Source organism: Geospiza fortis, unplaced genomic scaffold (assembly GCF_000277835.1).
Source record: "Geospiza fortis unplaced genomic scaffold, GeoFor_1.0 scaffold165, whole genome shotgun sequence".
Taxonomy (NCBI): Eukaryota; Metazoa; Chordata; class Aves; order Passeriformes; family Thraupidae; genus Geospiza; species Geospiza fortis.
In genome coordinates this window covers 354,792-379,211 of record NW_005054442.1, presented here as the reverse complement: position 1 = coordinate 379,211, position 24,420 = coordinate 354,792, and the positions used below count along the sequence as shown (strand labels likewise).

Here is a 24,420-nt window from a genome sequence, read left to right as displayed (position 1 = left end):
GAGGAGAGTCTCCAGTGCATGATCCTCTTTCCAACACTCACTCCATCTGTCAGCCAAGGGCACCCTCACCACAAATTCACCTTTACCTCAAGGAGGAAGCCTGCTCCACCACAGCTTTTAAAACTCCTTTTAAAATCTAGTCAGCCCAGACAGCCCATGGCAGGAGTAAGACCGGAAACAAGACAGGAACTCAAATCCTTTCAGGTGTGCAAATGCCACTCTGGACCCCAGGGAAACACAGGTGGAAACTCACACCCACCAAGCAGCTGAAGGCCACGAGAATCAGGCAGTTGTTCAATGGGGCTTTGCACGTGCCAATTTTGATTTCAATGCCTAAATTCCTTCTCAGAGTCCATTTCAATGAAAATCACTGAGCTAAGCTATAGAATAAGCGATCCATTTTTCAGCACCCTCTTCAATTCTGTTCAGGAGAGGAATGACCTGTGACCAAACAGGATTAAGGAGCGGGTGCAGCTTCTCTAGAGGTTCTCAGCAGCATCAACAGCAGAGCAAGAGTAACTCCACAGTGACTTTGGATTATTCCCTCCTGCCCAATCTTTCCCTGCAGATGATCCACATCAACACAGTGTGAATGACTGCATCCCCCTCTACTGGCTAGCCCCGGATAGGGACCCTATTTTGTCCCTACACTCAAATTACAACAACCTGCTGGCACTGATGCAGCAGTTCAAACACTGCTGAGGTGTTTCTTACAAGAAAAAAGCCCAAAATGGGATAACTGTTATTAAATGGTATTTTGGTAATTGTTAACAGTAGGTCAGTGTGTAGAAGTAAACAAACATAAAACACCACAGCTACTGCACTCACTGTCTTGATTAACACTACATATCACCTAACATGGGTATTTTACCATTATACTGAAAAAAAAAAGCTGATGTATAAGGTTATAACTCATAGGCCTACGTTGTCTTCCTATGCTGAATCACACTGCAAGGAAAGTTCTATGAGAGCATATGATCTGAAATATCACATGAAATAAATGATAAACACTGTCTTATGGATGAAGCTGACACAAGAACTACTCCTGAAGTGAGTACAATATTTAAGAATACTTAAAACACTATACAAAATTAATAATATTGAATATGCTTGTGCAATATCATACTCCTGCAAAGAACTGCAAGTACAGTTCTTGGAATTAAAATACTATCTTTATTTAAACATCTGCCATAATTTTTTCTTTTCATTTTCACAGCACCAAGTAATCTCTAACTTTAAATCCAAACTCAGTTGCAAACTTGTTTGCTATTAAGTCAGAAATTAATGTTTTCTTATTCCTTTTCATGAAAGTCAGACTTTTGAGTTTGCTTCATTATTGGTGTTAATTATCCTTTTACCATATACAGATACTATTCTGCAATGTTGAAAAGATCACAATGTAGAAATAGTCAGCCCTAGCAAGATGAAAGGCAGTTCAAATAAACACTCTGCTCAAACACAGAACAAAAATAACATAAACCTCCTAATGAGTCTTTAGACATGTTGAAGTGCTAGAGCCATAAAAGGAATTTTCACTCATCCACTGCATTTAGATGAAAGCTTATCACTAAAACCATATCATTTAAAGAGCAGTGTCCAGTAAATGACTAACCCACAGTAACCCAAAGTGTACAGAAAGAATATAGTGGTAATAACGATGGAAAGATACAGGTCAGAAAAGCCTAGAGACAGAGCATTGAACCAATGCACAGAGCACCCAAATTCTCACTCAGACCAAGATTAGATCAGGCACCCCTGATTTCCAGCCAGCCACAAGTTACCTGGAGCAGGAACCACTTCTGCTGCAGACAGCTTAGAAGGAAAGGGTTTCCCTCACTTGCTGTTACCAACAACAAACTCTCATTAGCAGCAAACTGCAGAGTCCTCCTCCTCCTGTGAAACCTCAGCCCTAGGGGAGGTCTGTTATACCACCTGTGACCCTGACATCTAAAGAAAATGCGTCACTGTCTGACTTTTAAATATGACAAAACCACGGAACAGCTGCAAGAATCCTACAAACACCAACTACACTTCAATGTTCAGTGAAATCAGTCCTCAACTTCAGCTCTTTTTTGCCTCCCAACAGATGTAACTCCTAAATGTAAGCCTACTTCAGAACTCTTCTTCAATGATGGTTGTGGTCCGTGAAGGGCACAGTGCTTCTGGGTGAGTTTGAGACCTGAGCAGAAGCAGGGGCAGAGTCTGAGTCCCCAGCCCAAAGTGGCCTGTTGTCCCTTTTAGCATCCTTCGTGCATGTTCCAAATTCAACTGCTCCCAGTGCTTGTTAAACAATCCCCAGGGAGCATAAAGGTTTGAATAAACAAGAAGCAATCATAACCCTATGAGGATTGTGCATGCAAACACATTAGGAAGTTATAGAAACAGACATGTGGAATGGGAATATATCACCACAAAATCATCAAATATGGGGAGATTAATAAAATAGTAAAATGTATCCCCCAACAATAACCACTGCACCCACAGGAGGTGGCTGCAAGGAGAATTTTAGCGCAGCGCCCCGACCATTGTTAGAACACAGCTGGAACAGCCATGCTTCTGCAAAAAAATGATTTTGACAAAGGTGTGTTTGCAGACCCAAAGCCATTTCCTGAGAAAACCTGTGACCAGCACTAATCAGTGTATCCACGCTGTTAATTCTGCATAGAAAGCTGCACACTTCAGGTAATGAAAACAGGGACAGAGGATTAATCAAATGAAAAGAAAATAATTATAAAAGGCTTTTTTCTTTTTTTATCAACAGCCCTGTTGCTGCATTCCAATAAGAGATATAAAGGAAATTAACTCTACATCTCATTAGAGAAAACTGGGGCTAAGGAGACAAAAAAAAAAAAGGTAGGAATATGTATGTTAGTAGCCAGAGGGGGACTGAAGTGGATAAAAACCTTCTGAACAAATGCAAAAGATCCATGAGAATTAACATCCTCCACTTGGGACAATCTTTAGGGTAGAGAGGGGAGGCAATTCTGGGCTCTGCGGTGCCACCTTCCAATGAGGCTCTCAGCTTCCAGCTCAGTCAGCCACCAGAGGAGTGGAGTTGGGTGCTCACTCCCCAGCTCACACAAATCCCGCTCCTGCTGCTTCATCACTGGGTTATGTTTTAGACCCTGCAAAAAGGCAACTTCTTACCTTTGATCCACCCCCTAGAGACTTGCTTAGTTTAAGAGCTGTTCTCTGTCCCTTTGGCAAAGATTCTCTTCCTTAACCCTAAGAAAGCAATCCTGGTGTCTGCCAGAGCTCTGCTTGAGCAGACTCATTAAGGGAGGCCAAATGAAGCTTCCCATGACCCAGTACATTTCAGAGAAAGCACCAGGATCACAGGGCTAAACTAGTTTTTCTTGGCTATTGGATTTATTTTGGCTGTAGCAAATATTTTGGCTTCCTTCCCTATCAGTTTGCCAATGAAAACACAGATCCAAGGTTTTCAGACTCTGGGATTGTAGCAATTCTGAAAAATGACAAAGTGAAACACATACCAGCTAATAAAGAGCTATTCATGCTCTAAATACCCTCTTGTGCTGCTCTGCACAGAGTGTAGCTGGGCTTCTGGAAATGTTGAGCCTGTTTGCCCTACCATTGATCTTAGTGATTTGTTCTGCAGCAAGTCACACGGATGCTTTCTTTACAAGCAACCTCTCTGATTTCTAAGCAGTTTATTATTCTTCTCCCACAAAAACACAATGCCATCCTATTTTTTCTTACTATTTGAATTAAACACACATTGGGGAACATAACTTACAGAAAAGACTACCAAACATCTGCTCACGCTGGAGATGGCAACCCAGCGTCATCAGGGGTCACCAAAGGTAATAACCTTATCTTTTTATCCTTCTCCATTAATATTGGAATGCTGTTATTGCAATTTAATACTGCAATATTCCCTTCTCACATGATTACCCTCCATAGACTGCAACCCCAGGCTTGTGGGGCTGCTTGCAGCAAGGTTCCCTCCAAATGCCCACAAGTGCAGCAAGTAGAGGAACCCCAAACTGCCCATCTCCAAACCCTGTCCACAACCTGGAAATGGAGCTGCATCTTTCCAAGAATGGATTTACCTACAATACCAACTGGAAATTAGTCAATGACTCCAACAGTGCTATATGAATTGACAAATCAACCCACACTATTTAGCAAAATAGACTCCTGTAGCTAAAGGCAAAAGATGTGGAAAAGAAAATTTACTTGTACACATTTCTTGTTCTAAGAAGCTTAAATTGAGATCTCATTTATCAGTATGTGGCTACTACATGAGTAAAAAGTGAAAAGTATCTCACTCCTTTAAAAACTAGTGGGGAAAAAAGAGTCAGATACTCAATTAAAGATATCCCAGCACTCAAGGCCAGGAGTGAGGTAGGGCAGAGTATATGACTCTTCTGCTATGTTAATCATTCCAGGTATATAACTCACTGCTTTGGTGACAGAGGCACCAACTGGCAAAACCATTTTCTTGCCCAGAATCTAAACACCACTCTTGTACTTTCAGACTATGGAGACTCCCAATTTTTACCCTGCAGGATGACCAGACACAGAAAAGGAAATGATACACAGAGATGAGTGAAGGTACAGATTTCTCTGCCTAAATCATTAATAAATTTGACAGCTTTTCTATTCTTTCCTTTTCCTCAACCTGGAATCTGAATTTTATACACTAAGGTCTGCAAAGACTGGGGCTGCTCTCTGAGCAGCAGAAGTCTGAGCTGAAACAGTTCTGCCAGGGGTAATTCTCAACTACCACTCAAGGTGTTTTATGGAAACCACAGTGCTACTTAGAATTTACTTTCCTTGCTTCCAGACCAAAACTACAGCCACAAATTTAAATGGAATTCATAGTCCAGAGGAAAAGCAGTAACTGTTCCTACAAAAAACATTACAAAATCCAGGTGTAAGTTGATGTATATGAGGAAAACACAGTGTGCTTTAGAGATTTGATGTATTATTAATGCAGCAACAGCTACTGGTGTTTTATCTGAAACAGAATTTCACACTGATTTTTGCATCAGCTACTTTACTATATGCTTCCCTAATGAAGCGTATAAAGACGGTGTCTGACTTCTCAAAAAGTGTGAAAATATCCAAATATTCATAACAGGCAGAATTAATAGAGGCTTCCAGATGGTGTAACTGAACTGTTAAGTTAATGACAAAGCAGCAGCTGGATTCCAGTAAGAGACATTATGTCTTTTAAAAAAGCCAACAGCACTAGAAATGTCACTAATAAAAAAAAAAATTACAAAAAAGCAGAAGATGCAAGATGGTCAGACAGGACTGCCACAAAAAAAAATCTAAACCAAACCAACAAACAAACAAACAAACAAACAAAACCCAAAACCAAACCTCACAGAAACAAAGAAACAAACAAAAAACCCACCAAACCAAACAAGAAAAAACAAACAAAACACCAAACCATTTAAATCTCCAAGATAATTTTTAACATAAATCCAATGCTAATGTACTTGAGCTAAGAAAAAATTACTTTTATAGTAGGAACTGAAAGTAGACGAATTGAAAACTGAGTTTGGAGCAAAGAAAAAATGCTTCTTCCACTCAAGGCAGAGATAAAATACTGATGTAAAACCTTGTTAATAATTGTCTATCACTTCATATTTCTGCATACTGACTGGTTCTTGAAACATTTTCTACCTCGTATTGCTATTTTGCCCAGCACAGAGAGGCAAACTCACTTCCTTACAGCAAAATAACCTGTCAGAGTTGAGGCAGCAGGAGAGTTCAGCTAAGTATAAAATGTGCCTCACTCCCTCCATCTCGTGGGCACAAATCAATGTTGCAACCACTGTGAGTCTTGACTCTGGAAAACGTTCAATCACGTGCCTGAATATCTTCACATCTAGGGATACTTTCTTAACATGGGCTTAAAAACTTGAATTTTGTTTAAATCCCTCTGTGATAACGAGTTGTCTCTCCAAAGGCCTATTAAAATGAGTAGAATATCTTTGGTGTTGGCTTTTATTTCTCAAAATAATCACGGAAATACAGGGCTATAAACAGAGTTCTTGAGTTTGCTGGGGTCCCCAGGACAAGGTGAGAGATGAGAATCTGACTCCATGTTCTCAGAAGGCTGATTTATTATTTTATGTATTTATATTAAAGAATGCTGTACTAAAACTGTACTAAAGAAAGAGAGAAGGATACAGACAGAAGGCTTAACAAGAATGATAATAAAAACTCGTGACTGACTCCTCAGTGTCCAACACAGCTGATGGTGATTGGTCATTGAGTAAAAACAATTCACATGGAACCAATCAAACATGCACCTGTTGGTAAATGCTCTCCAGACCACATTCCAAAGCAGCAAACACAGGAGAAGCAAATGAGAGACTATTCTTATATAATTTTAAACAAATTTTAGTATTATATAATATTAACCAAATTAGATAATATTATATTATGAGATAATATTTTCTCTAAGGCTTCTCATCTTCCCAGGAGAAGCAAATGAGAGAATATTATTATATAATATTAAGCAAATTTAAATATTATATAATATTAACCAAAAGAAATGATATTATTTTATAATATTAGGCAAATTTTATAGGTAATATAATTATATAATAGATATATCTATTATAAGTCTATTGATATAATATATATTATTATATAATATTAAGCAAATTTAAATATTATATAATATTAACCAAAAGAAATGATATTATTTTATAATATTAGGCAAATTTTATAGGTAATATAATTATATAATAGATATAGATATATCTATTATAAGTCTATTGATATAATATATATTATTATATAATATTAAGCAAATTTAAATATTATATAATATTAACCAAAAGAAATGATATTATTTTATAATATTAGGCAAATTTTATAGGTAATATAATTATATAATAGATATAGATATATCTATTATAAGTCTATTGATATAATATATATTATTATATAATATTAAGCAAATTTAAATATTATATAATATTAACCAAAAGAAATGATATTATTTTATAATATTAGGCAAATTTTATAGGTAATATAATTATATAATAGATATAGATATATCTATTATAAGTCTATTGATATAATATATATTATTATATAATATTAAGCAAATTTAAATATTATATAATATTAACCAAAAGAAATGATATTATTTTATAATATTAGGCAAATTTTATAGGTAATATAATTATATAATAGATATAGATATATCTATTATAAGTCTATTGATATAATATATATTATTATATAATATTAAGCAAATTTAAATATTATATAATATTAACCAAAAGAAATGATATTATTTTATAATATTAGGCAAATTTTATAGGTAATATAATTATATAATAGATATAGATATATCTATTATAAGTCTATTGATATAATATATATTATTATATAATATTAAGCAAATTTAAATATTATATAATATTAACCAAAAGAAATGATATTATTTTATAATATTAGGCAAATTTTATAGGTAATATAATTATATAATAGATATAGATATATCTATTATAAGTCTATTGATATAATATATATTATTATATAATATTAAGCAAATTTAAATATTATATAATGGCTGGACTGGCCCAGCCGCCAGGACAGCGGCGTCGGCCGCCCCGTCAGGCTGAGGATGCTGCGGCCGCTGATCTCGGTGGTGACGTTGCTGTCAAACGTGGTCTCCAAGGTGCTTGAAGGGAGAGATGGGGATAAAATCCCTTAGGGTTTTAGCTTTTAGATGTTGCAAATCCTGTACTGCTTTAGTGTATAAATCTAAACTCCATATAAAGTTTAGTGTATAACTCTAAACTCCATATAAAGTGTCAGTTGACTGACTTCACATTTTGGTCTAGTTTTAGTATTGTTTATTCTAGTTATTGTTATTGTAGTTGTTAGCATTGTTTTCAGACTAATCAAGCGCATGGTTTACAAGCTAACTTCAAGCTCATCTTCCCCTCCTGAAGTCTACCTTTTGGAAGCCCTTAGTGCTCATGGATGACACATGGAAGCCTCAGTGGAAAACACTGAACCTCCTGAAAAGGAGGAACCAATTTACCAACCGTGGTTTGGCAAGCATTCTGCGCCCCAAACCCAGTCCTCTTCATTTTAAACAAAAGAAGGGGGAGATGTTGCGGTGTGATGTCATGGTTTGCCTCAGATACCTCGGGTTTCTCCCTGTAGATTTCTTCCCCAGGTGTGTCAGCCACCTCTCCTTCCCCCTCACTTGCCCCTTGCTGAGTGCTGTCTGTGCGGGGAGGGCGGCGTCGGCCGCCCCGTCAGGCTGAGGATGCTGCGGCCGCTGATCTCGGTGGTGACGTTGCTGTCAAACGTGGTCTCCAAGGTGCTTGAAGGGAGAGATGGGGATAAAATCCCTTAGGGTTTTAGCTTTTAGATGTTGCAAATCCTGTACTGCTTTAGTGTATAAATCTAAACTCCATATAAAGTTTAGTGTATAACTCTAAACTCCATATAAAGTGTCAGTTGACTGACTTCACATTTTGGTCTAGTTTTAGTATTGTTTATTCTAGTTATTGTTATTGTAGTTGTTAGCATTGTTTTCAGACTAATCAAGCGCATGGTTTACAAGCTAACTTCAAGCTCATCTTCCCCTCCTGAAGTCTACCTTTTGGAAGCCCTTAGTGCTCCAATGGATGACATGGAAGCCTCAGTGGAAAACACTGAACCTCCTGAAAAGGAGGAACCAATTTACCAACCGTGGTTTGGCAAGCATTCTGCGCCCCAAACCCAGTCCTCTTCATTTTAAACAAAAGAAGGGGGAGATGTTGCGGTGTGATGTCATGGTTTGCCTCAGATACCTCGGGTTTCTCCCTGTAGATTTCTTCCCCAGGTGTGTCAGCCACCTCTCCTTCCCCCTCACTTGCCCCTTGCTGAGTGCTGTCTGTTGGTCCTGGCATTCCAGAAAGGGCGTTGAGTGATTGGCAGAGCTCAAAAGATGCCTCTCAGCCCTGGGGACATTGGGCCATCCAGGTGCCATTTGTCCCCTGAGACATCCCCCCCTTACGTGGTTGGTGAGATCCCTACTCCTTCCCTCCCCCTCTCCCCAGGCTTAAAAGGAACAGCAACCACACGCTTCGGGAGGTTCTGTTGGAGCTGTTGCTGGATTCAGAGGCCTGTGGGCCAGAATAAAGCTCTGGATCCAAACCCTCCATCAGAACCGACTCCTTTCCTTCACCTCGCCTTAAAGCTTCCCCACCAAAGGTAAACCTGAGCTCCTGCATGCCTGGACTTGCCTCCAAGGGCCTAGCTGCAACATCCAGCTAGCCAAAGGTGTCTCTGAGGTAGACAAAAAGATCCCTCTAGACCTGAAATTCAAAGACACCTCACTGCCTCAGGGCCCAAAAATATAAACAAAGGTGAATTGAGGGGGAGCAAACTGGGGGAATATATGACTTCATTACCTGAAGCTGTAATTGGAGAATTAACCACCAATATGTAATTGGAGAATTAACCACCAAACTTATAACTGTCTGAAAAACTCGTGGCCATCTTCCATCTTGGGTGTAGCCTCTGGAAGGCTTCTGACTGCCCAAGGGGGTGCCTGTTTGAAGGCCTTTAATAAATACCCACTTTATTCCCTTAATCTTGTCTAGCCTTTGCTCCAGGTAGCCACCCCAAGGCCTCAGATGCACTGGATCAAATGTGGCTCTTACACGGAACACCGTGTGAGATTTCAGGTGCTCCCAAGTCTCTGGACACTCACCAAGTTACTGACTGTATGTAACAGCGCTAAAAATTGACTGCTGCAGCACTTGGGGAGATCCTTTCTTTTCACGTTTCAGGTCCTTCCCCAATGATCCTAAAGAGACTCTTGCACCCAGGCAACCAGGTGCTCTACATACACGTCAAAAGACTTAAGCAGGACTTTTTAATGGATTATCCACCGTATCAAAGTGTAACTTTGTGATCATCAAGCACACAACTCCATTACGCTACGGTTTTGCCAGTCTAGGCAAGGGAGTGGGATAATAAGCTGCTAAAGGAAAACCTGCTGAAGTTCTATTTTTCTGATATATTTCCTTTTATTGTCTGCTTCCATGATAATTTTAACTCTGGAGATGTGTCCAGCACCAAATGGAAACTATTTCTCCAAGATGAAGAGGAGTAAATGAAAAAAAGAAGAAAGGTCAATTTTTTTTCTTCAGGATATATTTTGTATATTAACAAATCAATAGTGAAATATGAACTGCTTCGAAGATGTTCAAACCAAAATCAGAAAAAACAATAAATTACTCATATATTAATGAGTTATATATATATATTTAAATATTGGTAATATTTATATATGAAACCCTAAAAATGGGACTACACCATGAGTTTTCAGGTGATGTGTACAGATTGCAAGACTACACCCTAAATACTCATAGCTGAATTGTAGTTAATTTATTGGAGGCTAATCCCTAGCTGCAACTTCTCTTACCCACATGAGCTCCTCTTTTCCTTTCCTGCTCAACTAAGTGCCACTTTTTTTACTTATTGTGGATATTAGTAAAAATAATACCATTCCCGATGTTACATATAACCAAAAACTTCTGTATTCTCTGGTTAAAGTAATTAAACCACGAAGAGCTGTCACATTAATTGACATTTGCAAGGAAAAACAGCTTTGGGAGTTCATCTTTGCAAGCTCTGCTTCAGTTTCAGATGCAAAGCCAAAACACAAAGTTTTCCCCCAATAAACTCATGTAGGGCTGGGGTACATAAGGCACCAAGCATTAGGTAGGACCCCGACCTCATTATAGGCCAAACATAAAACAACAAAGCTTATTCTCCAAAACTTCCTGTTCAACACTGCAAAGATCTAACTCACATAATGCTTAAATGTAATAGCAATCTTTGTTTATTTCCAGCATATTTTAAATATTGCTGAAGATTTTCAAATGTTGCTTTACCAAAAAAAAAAGCAGTTACATTCAGGGGATGGCTAACAATATTAGACGAACTTGTTTGCCTAAAGTTTGGTCAGGAATTTAAGTTATGCACTTGATAATATGGGTGAAGCATGGTTCACCTCTTATTTAAACAAAATATTACACATAGGGGGAGAGAGGTGTAATGCACTGAAGTTACTCAATAGTAAAAAGAAACATTTTAAACTGTAACTTATATTCAAACATCACCTCACACATTTAACGAGAAGTGATTATTCTTGACCTTTGAGTCAATACACACCCCATGCCATCATATAATTCCTCTTCATACATCTCAGTAACTAGCAAACATTATTCAAATTCTGTGCATTAAAGATAAAAATTACAAGATCAGTATCTCCCACTGTCAGTGTTAATAATTTTTCTAAGGATGCAGCCCAGGTGTAAGAGATGTAAAGTAGGAGCAGAATTCACAGAATCACTAGGCTGGAAGAGACCTCCAAGATCATCCAGTCCAACCCATGCCCTAACACCTCAACTAAACCCTGGCACCCAGTGCCACATCCAGGCTTTGTTTAAACACACCCAGGGATGGTGACTCCACCACCTCCCTGGGCAGCCATTCCAGTACTTTATCACCCTTTCTGTGATAAAACTCTTTCCTAAAATCCAACCTGTATTTCCCTTGGTGCAGCTTGAGACTGTGTCCTCCTGTTTTGTCAGTGCTGCCTGGAGAAGGAGATCAACCCCACCTGAGAAGAGCCACCTTTCAGGGAGTTGTAAAGAGTGGTTTCCCTTTTGTTAGGAACCCAGAATTGCCCTTACCTGTGGGTGACCTGGGTTCCCCGCAAGCTGGACATGGTTTCCTCCAGGTTCTGCCGCAGGTCAGCGATGTTCTTCACCGTCCGCAGCCGCCGCGTCTCAGGATCCTCTCCTGCAGGGAAAGGAAGCCATGAGTAAGGACCAGGCAGGGAACAGTACAGAACTAAGCTGCTGTCCGTGTCTGACTCAAATGCACTTTTTTCTGACTTTCTAAGCTGGTTTGATTGAGATTCCATTCCCCTCAATAGGCACCTGCTGCCATCACATCCTCACTGAAATGAGCCCTGCAGGGTTGCTCTCATTGCTGCCGTTGAGATATTGCTGACCCAGTTCAAATTCTGGTTAACTTTCAACCTCATTAGAATACACACTCCATCAATACTACCCTTTCCATCTCATATATTGACACAATTAACATTAACCTGACACAGGCAATTTCTCCAATGCTGTGTTTTCACTAGATCTTCTTTGTCCTACAGTAAGAGCTTTCCACAAACTAAACTGTCCTAACTGGGTGGCTGCTCCATGCTGAGTGATGATTCAGGTAAAAGAACAAAAGGTTTTGCTTGTCAAGATAACACAGTTACTGTTCCTAAAATGTGCTACATGACACAAAGTTGGGGGATGACTTAGTTTTCATGGCATTTAGAAATCCTGTTCTTTAAATACTTTGTTCTAAAACACACTCATGTCCTGTTCCTTAAAAGTAGAGTTTATGTACACAAAAAATAAAGTCTTCCTACTGTTTCAGCATAATTTCCTTTTGTCAAATAAATAATTTAATTAGTGCTTCAGCATAATTTATTTACGTGCTCTCAGCTGTCAATTCAGAAATGCTTTGGTCGCTACCTCACTGAGCTTTATAGAGTTAAATCCTCTAAGAGGCTAAAGAGAAGTGAATTTCTAGTAGTGCCAGCCTATTCTTTGTAAGCTGAAAGCTGGAACAGTAAACCTCCAAAAAACTGTCACAAAGCTTCTGTTGGGTACAGAAGGGAATTATTTCATTCTAAAGGGTTTACAACTCATGACTAAAGAAAATACTACAGTAAATGTAAAATTTTCACATTTTGTATCAGCCTTCTCTGTACATGTGATGCATTTTTGAGCTGCTAGGATGCTGGGCACCCACACAATTGTTAGTTTAGATGGATATCTATATATTACACACATCAGAAATGTGACGAACAAGATAAAAAAAGCTGTTGTTGGAACTTTCTACATTCTCTGCTTTAAATTTCATGTTTCTAAAAGATGTCACATTGGTGGCACAGAAAAACCCATTCACACACTCTTGCCTGCAAAGCAGCAGTGCTACAAACTACTGACCCCAAAGTGCTTAGTGCCCATGTAAGCATTTTTCTTTTAATCAGTCTCTGCTCTCTGGGAAACCACCTCCTTGAGTTACAATTCACTTAAGCCAGAGGGTCAAACAATTATGGTCTGGCTGGACTGAAAACATCCACCTAACAAGACTGATTACTTTAGCCAGAGGGTCTCTGGGAGAGAAAACATTTTCTATACTCATGGATCTACAAATTTTTGTAGTAAAAACCATAAAATATTTATAGGTCTTTAGCTTAACAAATGTCACAGTGCTCTTTTACAGAACATTTCTCTCACATATGTGAAGGCAAATGGTAGGTAACTTCTTAGGAAAACACACAGGAGACAAACTAAAGCAATTTCTACTGAGATCACTCTTATGCCTAAATTGATACCGAATTTTCACTTAAATGACATTCCACTGCTTAAATTGAAAGTATACTTTAGAGACAGATATTGGACAGTTGGCCCCTAGAGTTCAATTCTGAAATCACTTAGCTCCTCATGAGCAGGCAGCATCCTTAAACAATTCTGCTTCCATTTTTCCCTGCTTATGCTCTCTTTTGTTTTATATGTGCTTTTAAATCAACAGCATCAATAGCTGCTATGCAGGGAGAGAAGATATCTGTGCCTTATTTCTTATCATTCATTTGGGCTGAGGGACTATTTTGTTTAGTTTGCTCTGTTTCCCCCAAGGCCCCTCCATGGATGCTGCTGTCTGGTCTGGCTGTGCATAGCTGGGGTTTGCATCTTCCTTGTTTGAGTTTTTCAGCTGTCTTCTGCTTCTGGATCCCAAAACTTACATATTCTAGTTGAGTAATAGTTTGTACTTACAAAACATCTGTCATTAAAGACTAAATATCTTTTGTGATCTAGAAACACTTCTCAGTTTGCAGGCTGAAATACATCCAGCCCAGCCAATATGATGATGAAGAGGTAATGCTGAAAAAGTTTAAGCAGCTGGACATTGTGTTTCTTACTTGCAACTCTCATCTTTAAATATGAGCCCAAAAATGTTCTCAAGGATTTTATCCCTTGTACCTTTTATCTGCCTTTTACGTAATTAATCCACCTATGTAAAAATTGTACACACAGATAGGTTCACTTAGGCATTCCTGCAGCCCTTTTCCTCTCCAGTGACTCTGCCTCTCACCTTTGCCATCAGCACACAGGTAGTATTGATAGAATATGCAATGCAGCATGAAGTGAATCTCATTATGAAACTTTTAGCCACATCACTTTTCCAAGGAGGGCATTTGGTTTCAAACCCCACATTAAACTGGGGGGGGACACCAAGACTAAGTAGATGGAAAAAAAACCTGAGAGATTCTACAGATGAGATATCCTGCAATAGCACACAGTAAGCAAAGTCACAGATATTGCTGAAATGGGGACAAGAGGAGATCAGACTGTGACTTTAAAAACACATTTTAGATCACATTAGTAGAATCTAGTATATTCTAACCAAAGGTGGTTGCTGAAAATCACTTTGTTATATTGGTAAGCTTAATTTATTTTTCTAATGAGCGTATACTTACAGTAGCAGGAATTCTAGATAAATATATCAGGTACTTTCTAATTTAGACTACTCATATTCTAGCCACAACCAGCTTCAACCTCTGTATGCTGGACACAATAGAGTGTAGTTGGATTTTGGTGCCCTATTGGTGCAAAGGCTGTTTCTCAAATTGATCAGATTCATGTGAGTGATAGTAAGATTCCTCCAAACCAAAACATCAAGGAAATGAACACAGTCTGTTCTGTAAGCTGCGAAATGAACTTTTTAAAACTAAACAATGCTTGAGAATGCTTAGGATCCTTATAGTAGTTTATTCCTAATAAATGCTGCACATCTCATTAAGCAGGCAGAATTCCTGGTGATTTCAAGAAATTTGGGGAGCACACTTGTGCTGAACTTAAGCATCTAGAGTTTAAATTATTGACACCCAGTTCACTGCTGAAGAGCTGAGAGAAATAGAGTTATTAAGAACGATAGCAGTAGGAATAAAATCAACTTGCTCTAGCCCATTCTTGTTTAACCAGACCACAGCCAGTAATGGGTCATGCTGCAGGACTTACCTGAGAGGTCCTCGAGGGCAGGCTGGGCAGTTTTGACATAAAGAGCAGAATCCATGCTGACCCCTCCTGTGCTGGACTCGGCTGTTACGTTCCCTTCATTGTCTGTCTGAGATCTGGAAAGCAAAACAAAACAGGGATGTGCAGCCACTCTCCATCCAAAGTACCTCAAGTATAACAATGAGATGAGTGCACCTGCCCTCAGCCACTCTGTCCCACTCTCGAGAACACACCAGCAGACTGGTTTTACATAATTCATTAGTCCCATGTTGAATTATGTCCTAGAAATGGAAACAAGCACTCAGCTGTAAAAGATAAAAAATTCATAGTCGAAGATAGGCTTCACAGCTTATCAGATGGGGTCTTAAAACACTTGGATTTCCATATGTATCTTAATTATCAATAACATCAGTTGCTGTAGCTAATCTGATCCTCTCCAATAAAGTCTGTATTGCATGAAGATAAAGCAGGGAAGATGCGATGTCACGTTACACTCCGGCTAGGTTCTCTTCAACATCACTTCCATTTTAAGAGAAATGACTGGGCAAAACCAACTTCAAACTCCAATTTATTGTCTGATATTATGGCTGCCAGGTAATGAAAGGTGATGTAAGGATCTACTGTCAGATTTGAGTAAGATATTGTGACTCATTTCACTCTACTAATTGTGCTGTGTTTTGCTCACAGAGCCACACCAACAGGCAGCTGGAAGTTCTCCTGCCCCAAGGGTAAGTGCTGCTGTAAAAAAGTAAAGACACAGTGGGGAATTACTATTGCAATGCTCTTAATTTCACCTGACTCTTGTAGCAGGATGCTGTGCCTGGAGTGGTTATAAACAACTGGAACAATGCCCTGTTGACAGGGTTGTCTGGGGCAGAAGGAGAAGGGGCCTCTTGCTGCTTTTGGTGTTGAATAACGCTGAAACCAGCCTGACTCATTGAGCCCAGAGTTCAACCTCCCCACAGGGAGGTGAAGATGGGCCAGACCTGGTGAAGTACCTGAGAAAGGAACCAACAATGATAACTGGAGATGCTGGGCTGGCACAGCTGGCCAGGACACACAGAACTGATGTCATTTTGTACTAGAAAAGCCCAATCCCACTCTTTAATGGCAAGGTCTTCTAACACACCCCTCCTTTGAGTGTGTGCAGAGTCCTCCTGGAGTGGGGACATCCTGCAGGGTGAGCAAAAGAGGTGTGCCCACATTGGTATGGGTGAATACCATCAATCTCTACTGAAAAATTGCTTTTAATGTAACTTCAACATCATTCCTTTGATATTGACTCAAAAATAGTTAATTATACTATACTAGTGATCATGGCTGCCCATACTGTGCAGTAAATAATTCTGATTGAGAACTGTTAGTCTAATCATTATCAAAATAAATTATTTATTCTCATATAAATATATCTGGTTTGCCATCCTTAATCCTACAGGACAGTTGAGTTACATGAAGTTCAATTACATCTATATAATCCTTCAGACATGAACAAAGTTGACAAAGTCTGGTGCTACCAGTTTTTGTGAAAATGCATGAATTGCCTACACATGAAGCAAGAGAATTCTCCATCATGTAGCATTTACCTTGCTGCTTCACCCCCCTGGAAGTGTCTAGAATGCCCCTCCTGGGCACCCCACTCCTGCAGCCCCCAGGGATGTGTCCTGTACCACTGTGCTGTGGGCCCTGATGAAGGAGGAATGATGAGGAGGCTTCCATCTTATCAGAAGGCTAATTAATTACTTTATTATACTGCATTACACTATATTACATACATCTAAACTGAATCTGCCAAGCACTCAATCCTGCACACAACTGCACTGCACTGCACAGAAGGCTAATTAATTACTTTATTATACTGCATTACACTATATTACATACATCTAAACTGAATCTGCCAAGCCCTCACTCTGCACACACCTGCACAGCACCGCACTGAAGGCTAATTAATCACTTTATCAGAAGGCTAAATAATTATTTTATTATACTATATTACTCTATATAATAGAGTAATATAGTATTATAAATACTTTATAATACTCTTAATTACTCTATATAATACTATATTACATACATTACATCTAAACTGAATCTGCCAAGCACTCACTCTGCTCACACTGCCCAGAATCTTGTGGCTGTCACCCACAGTCCCCACACACACACACACAAACGTGGTCCTGATAGGCAAGGGAACAAAACATCCTCACTTTGGGTAAACAATCTCCATATTGCATTCTGCTGTGGCACAAACACAGGCACAGCAAATGAGGGAAGAACTGTTTTTCCTTTCTCTGAGGTTCAGAGGATGTGAATCCCAGAAATCCTTGGGAAGAAGTGTGAGGAGGGGTGTGGCAGCGGTGCCGTACCTGTACATGAAGGGCGCGACGGTGGCGGTGTTGGGGTGGCTGTATTGCTGCTGGGGATGAGGTAGCTGCACGCTCACGGTGTTGCTGCCCGTGGTGTGCGTGCTCACCGCGGGCCCATTCACGGCCTGGCTGCTGCTGCTGCCGTGCAGGCCCCCCATGCCCTTCCCCTCGGAGGAAGCCAGGCTGGAGGAGGAGCTGGAATGACGGCTGTCCAGCTGGGACTTCTGATGCGAGAGCCCCGAGCTGGCTTTCCCGCCACGGCTCCTCTCGCCTTCCTTTGCCGGAACAGGGGCACTTGAGGATTTCCCTGTGGTGTTTTTCATTCCTGGTTTTGGTATTCCACTGTGCGAAGGGGCAGAGGCCTCCTTCTTGGCACTGTTCAGCTTCCCTCCTTTAGGGATAAAGCTTGCGATCTTGGAGGACATTTTTGGCATCTCTGTTGTTGTTGTTGTTAGTGCTGTCTGTTCTTCTTTAGGTTCCTCCTTCAGCTCCAGCTTCTCGGTGATGGATGTTCTCTTTGTAATGTCTTTACTTTTATCCTTTTCTTTCTCTTTTTGTTTCTCTTTCTCCTTCTCATTACCCTTTGGAGAACTTTTCTTATTAGTCAGTGCGCGGCTGAAAGTCCTTTGTGCGATTCCCTTGAGTGCAATTTTGGGGCTGCTGGACATCGATCCCAGGTTGTTCAAATTCTGGTTGGTGGCATCAATTTCTTCACTCTCCTCAAAGCTGAGAAGCGCCTCCAGCTTTTCACAGCTGTTATCCTGAGAGCCCGGACACTCCGGCGTTGTCCCGGACACTCCTGCTTTGGAACCCCCCTTGCTGTTGAAGAGTTTTAGCTTTTCCAGCATGGATTTCTGAGCGTTGGGAGCTGCTTTGGCGATTTCCGAGGGAGGCTTTGGAGGCTCCGCTGCCGGCTGCTTCACGGATAGCATGGAAGACGTCGCTGTGTGCTTGGCACTGAGGGACTTGCTGCGCCAAGGTTTAATAGCAGAGCTGGGCTGAGGGATGGCTGAGGAGTTATTGCAAGGAACAGCACTGCCGCAGCTTTGAACTGAGGATGAGACATTTTCATTCATTCCTGTGGGCTGGGAGGCCGTGCTGTCTGCAGGCTCTGGAAAAAAAACACAGAAAACAACTCAATAAATCAACACGGTAGTACCTGGTATTAGAGCTGCTGTGAGATTCTTTCTGTAATGAAGTATCAAGAATTTCACACTGATAACATTAAAAAGACACATCAGTATTTTCAATATCAGTGAAACTCAGAGAAAATAAAAGCCAGCTTTCTTTTCCTACCCAGCAGAGCAGCAATGAGCTCCTACTGTATAATTTACATTTACTTGCTGTTTCAAGAAAAAGAAGGAAGAAAAAGAATCTCTTCCAATTCAAACCAAAATGTGTTCTGCAATGTGCTCTCCCTTATTAAGTCCACAATATGTTTTCATTAGCAAGAACACAGCACTATTTTGTAACTAAGGGTTCCCTCTGTTTTTGGCAAAATACTCGCTGTCCAAGTTCGATTCTTAGAAAAACCTCAAACATAAAAAAATGCAGGAGTAAGGAAAAAAGTAAAACTAAAGTCCTTTCAGTTATTAGGGGTGGGGGTGGTAATATCTTCAAAATGCAAAGGTAGAAGAAAACTCCACGTACAAAAATAAAACAAATTGTACCCTTTTGTAAAGAACCTAAATTAAGTACTACCACATATCCTAATACAGCTGTAAGAGAAACTTCTGGCAGTAACTGTACAGCCCTCCCCCACAGAGAAAACAAATCTATTATTTAGTTAGTTCCTTCTAATATCATTTGTTCGTATTAAGAAATTAGTTCCGAGCCTAAAGAGAGCTTGAAAAATCACACTCACCTACCAGTGGCCACTTCTCCTCTGAATCAGTTCCTCTTTGCAGAGTTTCCCTTTTGGAGATGTTACTCTCTCAATTATCACAAATATGTTTTCTGTTAAACTGCTCATGTTTCCAATTAGATTTTGTCATCTGTGTCTGTTCGCCTGCCCAGCAGCCTGCTGGGGATTAACGGCTCTTACCTATATTTCCCTGCCCTCTAGCACGAAAGTAAACTGTATACAGAGCTGCATTTTTTTGATTCAAAAATCAACAGCAGTGGAGAGCGTGCGTTCTCAGCAGCAGGAGCAGCCCTGTGAATCCAGCCCTGTAAATCACGAGCTGCTGCAGCCACACAGGGACTGTTTTACTTCACTTTCAGTTGCTCAGTGAAGATACGGCTCTGTTAACCTCCCTCCTCTGATCCAAACCAGATCTACTGAAGATTTAAGTCACATACATCTTCCTGACTTAGCACAGAACTGAGTTTCTAACAGTGTTAGAGACTCCTTAATAATAAACTCAGCCATTTCACATGGTTATGGACAAAGTGGAATAGCAGGAACTAATGATACTTTTAAAACTATTACTGAAGACAGAAGGTTTCCGGGACTCTTACCCAGTAACTGACTATTATACTGGCTCGTTTTGCTAGTCCTTTTCCTATGGCCAAGAACCCACATGGAGCTGGAAGGAATCAGGAGCTCGGTTACAGACACAGACAGGAATCACGCTGCTTTTAAGCTTGTGCCAGCCTGCTCACTTCCAGGGTATTGCTCCTGTTTGACACAGAAGGAAAATCATGCCACCAAATATCTCAAAGAGTGATATCTGGCCTCTTGCTGCTCTGCTCAAGCCTGCTGAATTCAACCCACTGCATATTAAGAAGAACCAGAAAGATAATGGCACAGGAATCAGAGAATCATCAAGGCTGGAAAAGACAACCAAGATCGAGTCCAACCATTAACACCGGATTGCCAAGCCCACCACTTAACCACATCCCTAAGCACTACACCTACACCTTTCTTTGAGCCCTTCCAGGGATTCCACCACTGTGGGAGGAGTCCCAGTGACCTCCAGTGTGAGCAGCAGCAGTGACCTGACACAGTGCCCTGACACAGACACAGAGAGGAAGGAAGGTGACAACCTCTTCACAAGCTGCCAGCAGAGTTCCTCACTCTGCTTTCAGAAGCTGCACCACTGTTCTTTCCTTCATGCCTACTACCATACACTGCTTCTTTGTTTTTGTTTTCATTTCCTGAAGTCCTCCTGCTCATCACAGTCTACTTCCCATCCCCACACCGCACCAGGCTCCTTTTGCACACTCAGAACAAGAAAGCCTTTGTCTCAGGCTGCCTTCCACAGAAGACATCCAGCAATGAAGTGAAAGCTTCATGAAAATCCCAACTGTTCATATTGTACAGTTAATTTGTATAGATTATTTTTTAAAATAGTACTAGCCCATCTCAATATTGAAATATTGCTACAGGAACTGGAGATTGACAGTACTTTCAATACTAAGTTCCTAATCCACGTCTTCTGGCCTCATCATGCTAAACAAATCTAAGCACAAAGAACAGCCATGCCCAGAAATCATCACAGCTGGCTGGGATTCATGAACATGCCTAGGATGGATTTACAACCAGGTCCTGGGAGGGACCCAATGTACTGATCAATATGGGCAGGGAAACCTTCACTTGCTCAGAAAAACAGGACTGGGGCAACAGTAGGGTGACAAAATAAAAATGACCAGTAAGGGCTGTGTCTATAAAGTAGAAGAGCTGGTTGTACACCCTGTTAGCACAACATATGCAGGCACAAAACCTCAGATGGTGGTCTGAGCACACAGACAAATGAGCAGATTTCTTAGGAAAGACATCTGCCTTCTCACACAGGTACTTCACAACAGTTTGAGAGCAATACAGGAAACACGTATGGGATGGACAAAGCCAGCCTGCATTCCCCAGCACTCAGAGCCTACACAAAGTCACTCACCTGGGACAGGAGGGACCTGAGAGCCAGGTCCATAACCTGGCTGAGGAGCCTGACCCTGTCTCGGACACTGAGCAGAGGCCACCACATCAAAACAGGGCTCTGACCAGCTCCACAACTTTCTTCTGGAAGTGAATGGAAGGGGTTGCTTGATTTGGGACCTCAACTACATCCTAACAGCACAGATGAATGCTTCAGTTCACAGACCTCTGGGAAAAGATGCTTGGCTTGGATCAAGTGAAATGGCTTGTTTTCCAAATCCCAAAGCATTGTTCAAAATTTATTTCCCAGCAAAATCCAAAACTTTTCAATTTCTCTTCTTTTTTAATTATTTGTTAATGTTTTCAGGAAATCTATTTATTTATTTATTTATGTTTGGTCACTGACTAAAATATGTTTTCCCCAGTTTATTTGTTTATAAACACAACGCTCTCTTTGTCCCAACACCCCCACATCCACCCTCCAGTCTGGAAGTGAATTTTGCTTCTGTTGCCAGCGGCGTAGGAGGAGCACAGTGCAGCTCCATTTACAGACATGTCAGAGAAACCAGAATTAGGACAATACTATGACTGTAACATTAAAAAAATAGAATATATAGCAACAGTAATGTAATTTTCAGAGTGTCTACTTAACGTTTTCCACAAAGTGAATTCTGTGAATACTGGATGCTATGCAACTGAAATGAATAAAAAATATTCACCAAGTCTACAGTTAAGCAGCAAATCTTTAGGAAAGGAAAGAAGGTACTTTCTTACACAGCTGCAGTGGATTTTGATTTGTACTTGGGTCAAATACAGTGAAATTAGAAATTGAACATCCTCAAGTGATTTATTACATTGCACCATGCACAGTTACTGCAAGAAATTAAAGGTTCACCCTAAAACACATGAAAAATTGCTCCAGCTTAAGAAAACTTCAGTTTTTCAGACTCTCTGTTTCCTCCTTACGAACAAGTGCTGGCTCTTTTACTCCTCTGGCCAAGTTTGGTAAGCAAAAGGAGTTCTGCTGCCAGAACGCAGCTTCAAATGCTGGGTTTCCTAATGAAGCAGCAACATCAATTCGTGGAGCACACATCAGCATGCAGAGGGGAAAGTTTTATTCAGCATAGCATAGACCCTTCTTTCATGAAAAGGGGAGCAGGTTTCATGCATTCAGTTAATAAGCTTATTATTTCCCATGTGTTCCTTTGTGAGGGAGGTATTTTTTTCTTCAGCAACCTGCATTAACTAAAACTGACTATAAAAGAAATGTTTTCAAACTCAAGCTACAGTCTACCATAAATAATGATCACTTTCCTCTTTTCAAAGTCAAATCTTGGCCTGAAATCTATTTTGTTCCTAGTGTTCCTGTTAAAAAAGATGTTGGTGGTCCAGTTCCAATGCCAATACACACTGTAGCATGGGTAAATCTGATTTCAGCTGCTCCTGCAAAGGCTGAACTGCATCTGCAAACCCACCCGTGTGTGAAGAAGAAAAAAAAAGAATTTGAAAGCTTATGATTTAATTCTTCCACAGAAGTCTTTGACAGCTTATGTTATAATAAGGTCAGGAGAAAATATATGCAATTTCCCATCATTTGTCATGTTCACTCTAAGTAAGTGGACTTTGATTTGCTATGACTGAAAACTTTCAAAATCCATCATTATAATCATGAAAGGCAACACACAGACAAAGGATGTTCTCATAGTTACTCTCCTTAGGAGGGTCAAGAACTTAAAAGCATTTTTTACCCATTTTTGAATGAACAAACTTTTATTTTTTATATCAGAACTATGGGAAAACGTCTTATGAAGAGAAATATCTTTTAGTCCAGCCTATAGATTAGACAACAGATGTGAACGCAAATCCACAACCAGATTCTAATTTAGGAAATAAAAGCAGCTCTGTTCTATGACATGACAGTGTCAGAACTGCAGAAACCACTGTGGCAGTTTCATCGTTTCCCACCTAGAAGAATAAATGGTGAATCTTGACCCTTCCCATCCACCCACCAGAAGACTCTCCTTTAAAGCACTATACATAAAGTCCTACAGAGAAGAACTTCTTAGCTGAGTTGTTCTCTTCTCCAATGATCATTTATCAAACACTGTAAGCATGGAAATGTCTGCATTCCTGCCAGGAGCCAACAAAAAAAATCCCAATCTTTCCATAACCCAAACCACAAGCAGGTAGAGCAGAACATTCCCAACAAGAGCAACCTGGCACTCAGTCCCTCCTCAAAATAAGCACAACTCTTGTGCCCCACAGAAATTTCCATTTCAATTTCCATTGTAGCACTGGGAGAACTGCAGCTGGCAGGAAGACACTGGCTGAGCTGCCATCCAGGGGTGGGCATGGCCTCCACCCACAGGATGGCTGGAGATTTTTGTTCTCTCTTCTATTCTGGACCACAAAAACAACCCAACAGAAATTATTTTTTAAAAGCAGAGATCACCAGATAGGGAAATTCTGTATAACCTAAGAAAAGCCTGAATAGGGAATATTTTTGCTTTGCTGAGGATGAAACCTTAGAATCATAGCTGGAACTATATTGGAAGAGACCTTAAAGATCATCTCCCTGCCATGGGCAGGAGCACCTTCCACTAGATGAGGTTGCTCAGGACCCTTTCTAACTGAGCAGAATTGTTTCCTTCAACTTCTGCCCACTGATTTTCCCTTTAACAGTGATTAAATTCACTGCAACACAACAAAAAAAATTACCTTTACTCCATGATATTTTTCTTCCTTTCCATCATATCTACCTCATATCCCAGTGCTGTAAACTGTGTAACTTCAACAGCAGTTCCAGGCATTCACAGAAATGTGCTCTATCCCTGAAAGCCCTCACCAAAGCCCAGGGATATGTCAGAAACTCAACTTCCACATTTCTGCCAAGCTGCCTCCATTCACACAGAGCTCCAGCACATGGAACAAGGGTTCTGCTGTTGGCTAGCTCACTTAGCCAAGACTCGGCATTTTTGCTGAGGTGAGGGGAAATAAAACTGGAGCACAGGCAGCCCCCTTTTCTCATTGTCTCGCCATAACCAACTAAGACATTTGAATTCCTTGTTGTTTTTGTTTAGCTACTGTAAAATTCAAAATGCTGTTGACATGAATGCCTAAAAAAGGTTGGAGGGACCTCTATTGA

The 24,420-nt window shown here is 40.3% G+C and overlaps 1 protein-coding gene across 1 annotated transcript in view; it reads right to left on the bottom strand.

Moving 5' to 3' along the window:
* The window catches only part of NAV2 (neuron navigator 2), a 208,929-nt gene that overhangs the window by 90,397 nt on the left and 94,112 nt on the right, over window positions 1-24,420 (bottom strand). The window contains exons 8-11 of the mRNA XM_005427370.3: window positions 17,462-18,572; window positions 15,102-15,214; window positions 11,703-11,811; window positions 7,574-7,678 (exon numbers count right to left, since the gene is read on the bottom strand). Of these exons, the coding sequence (XP_005427427.1) occupies window positions 7,574-7,678; window positions 11,703-11,811; window positions 15,102-15,214; window positions 17,462-18,572 (1,438 nt within the window). The remainder of the gene's footprint in view (window positions 1-7,573; window positions 7,679-11,702; window positions 11,812-15,101; window positions 15,215-17,461; window positions 18,573-24,420) is intronic.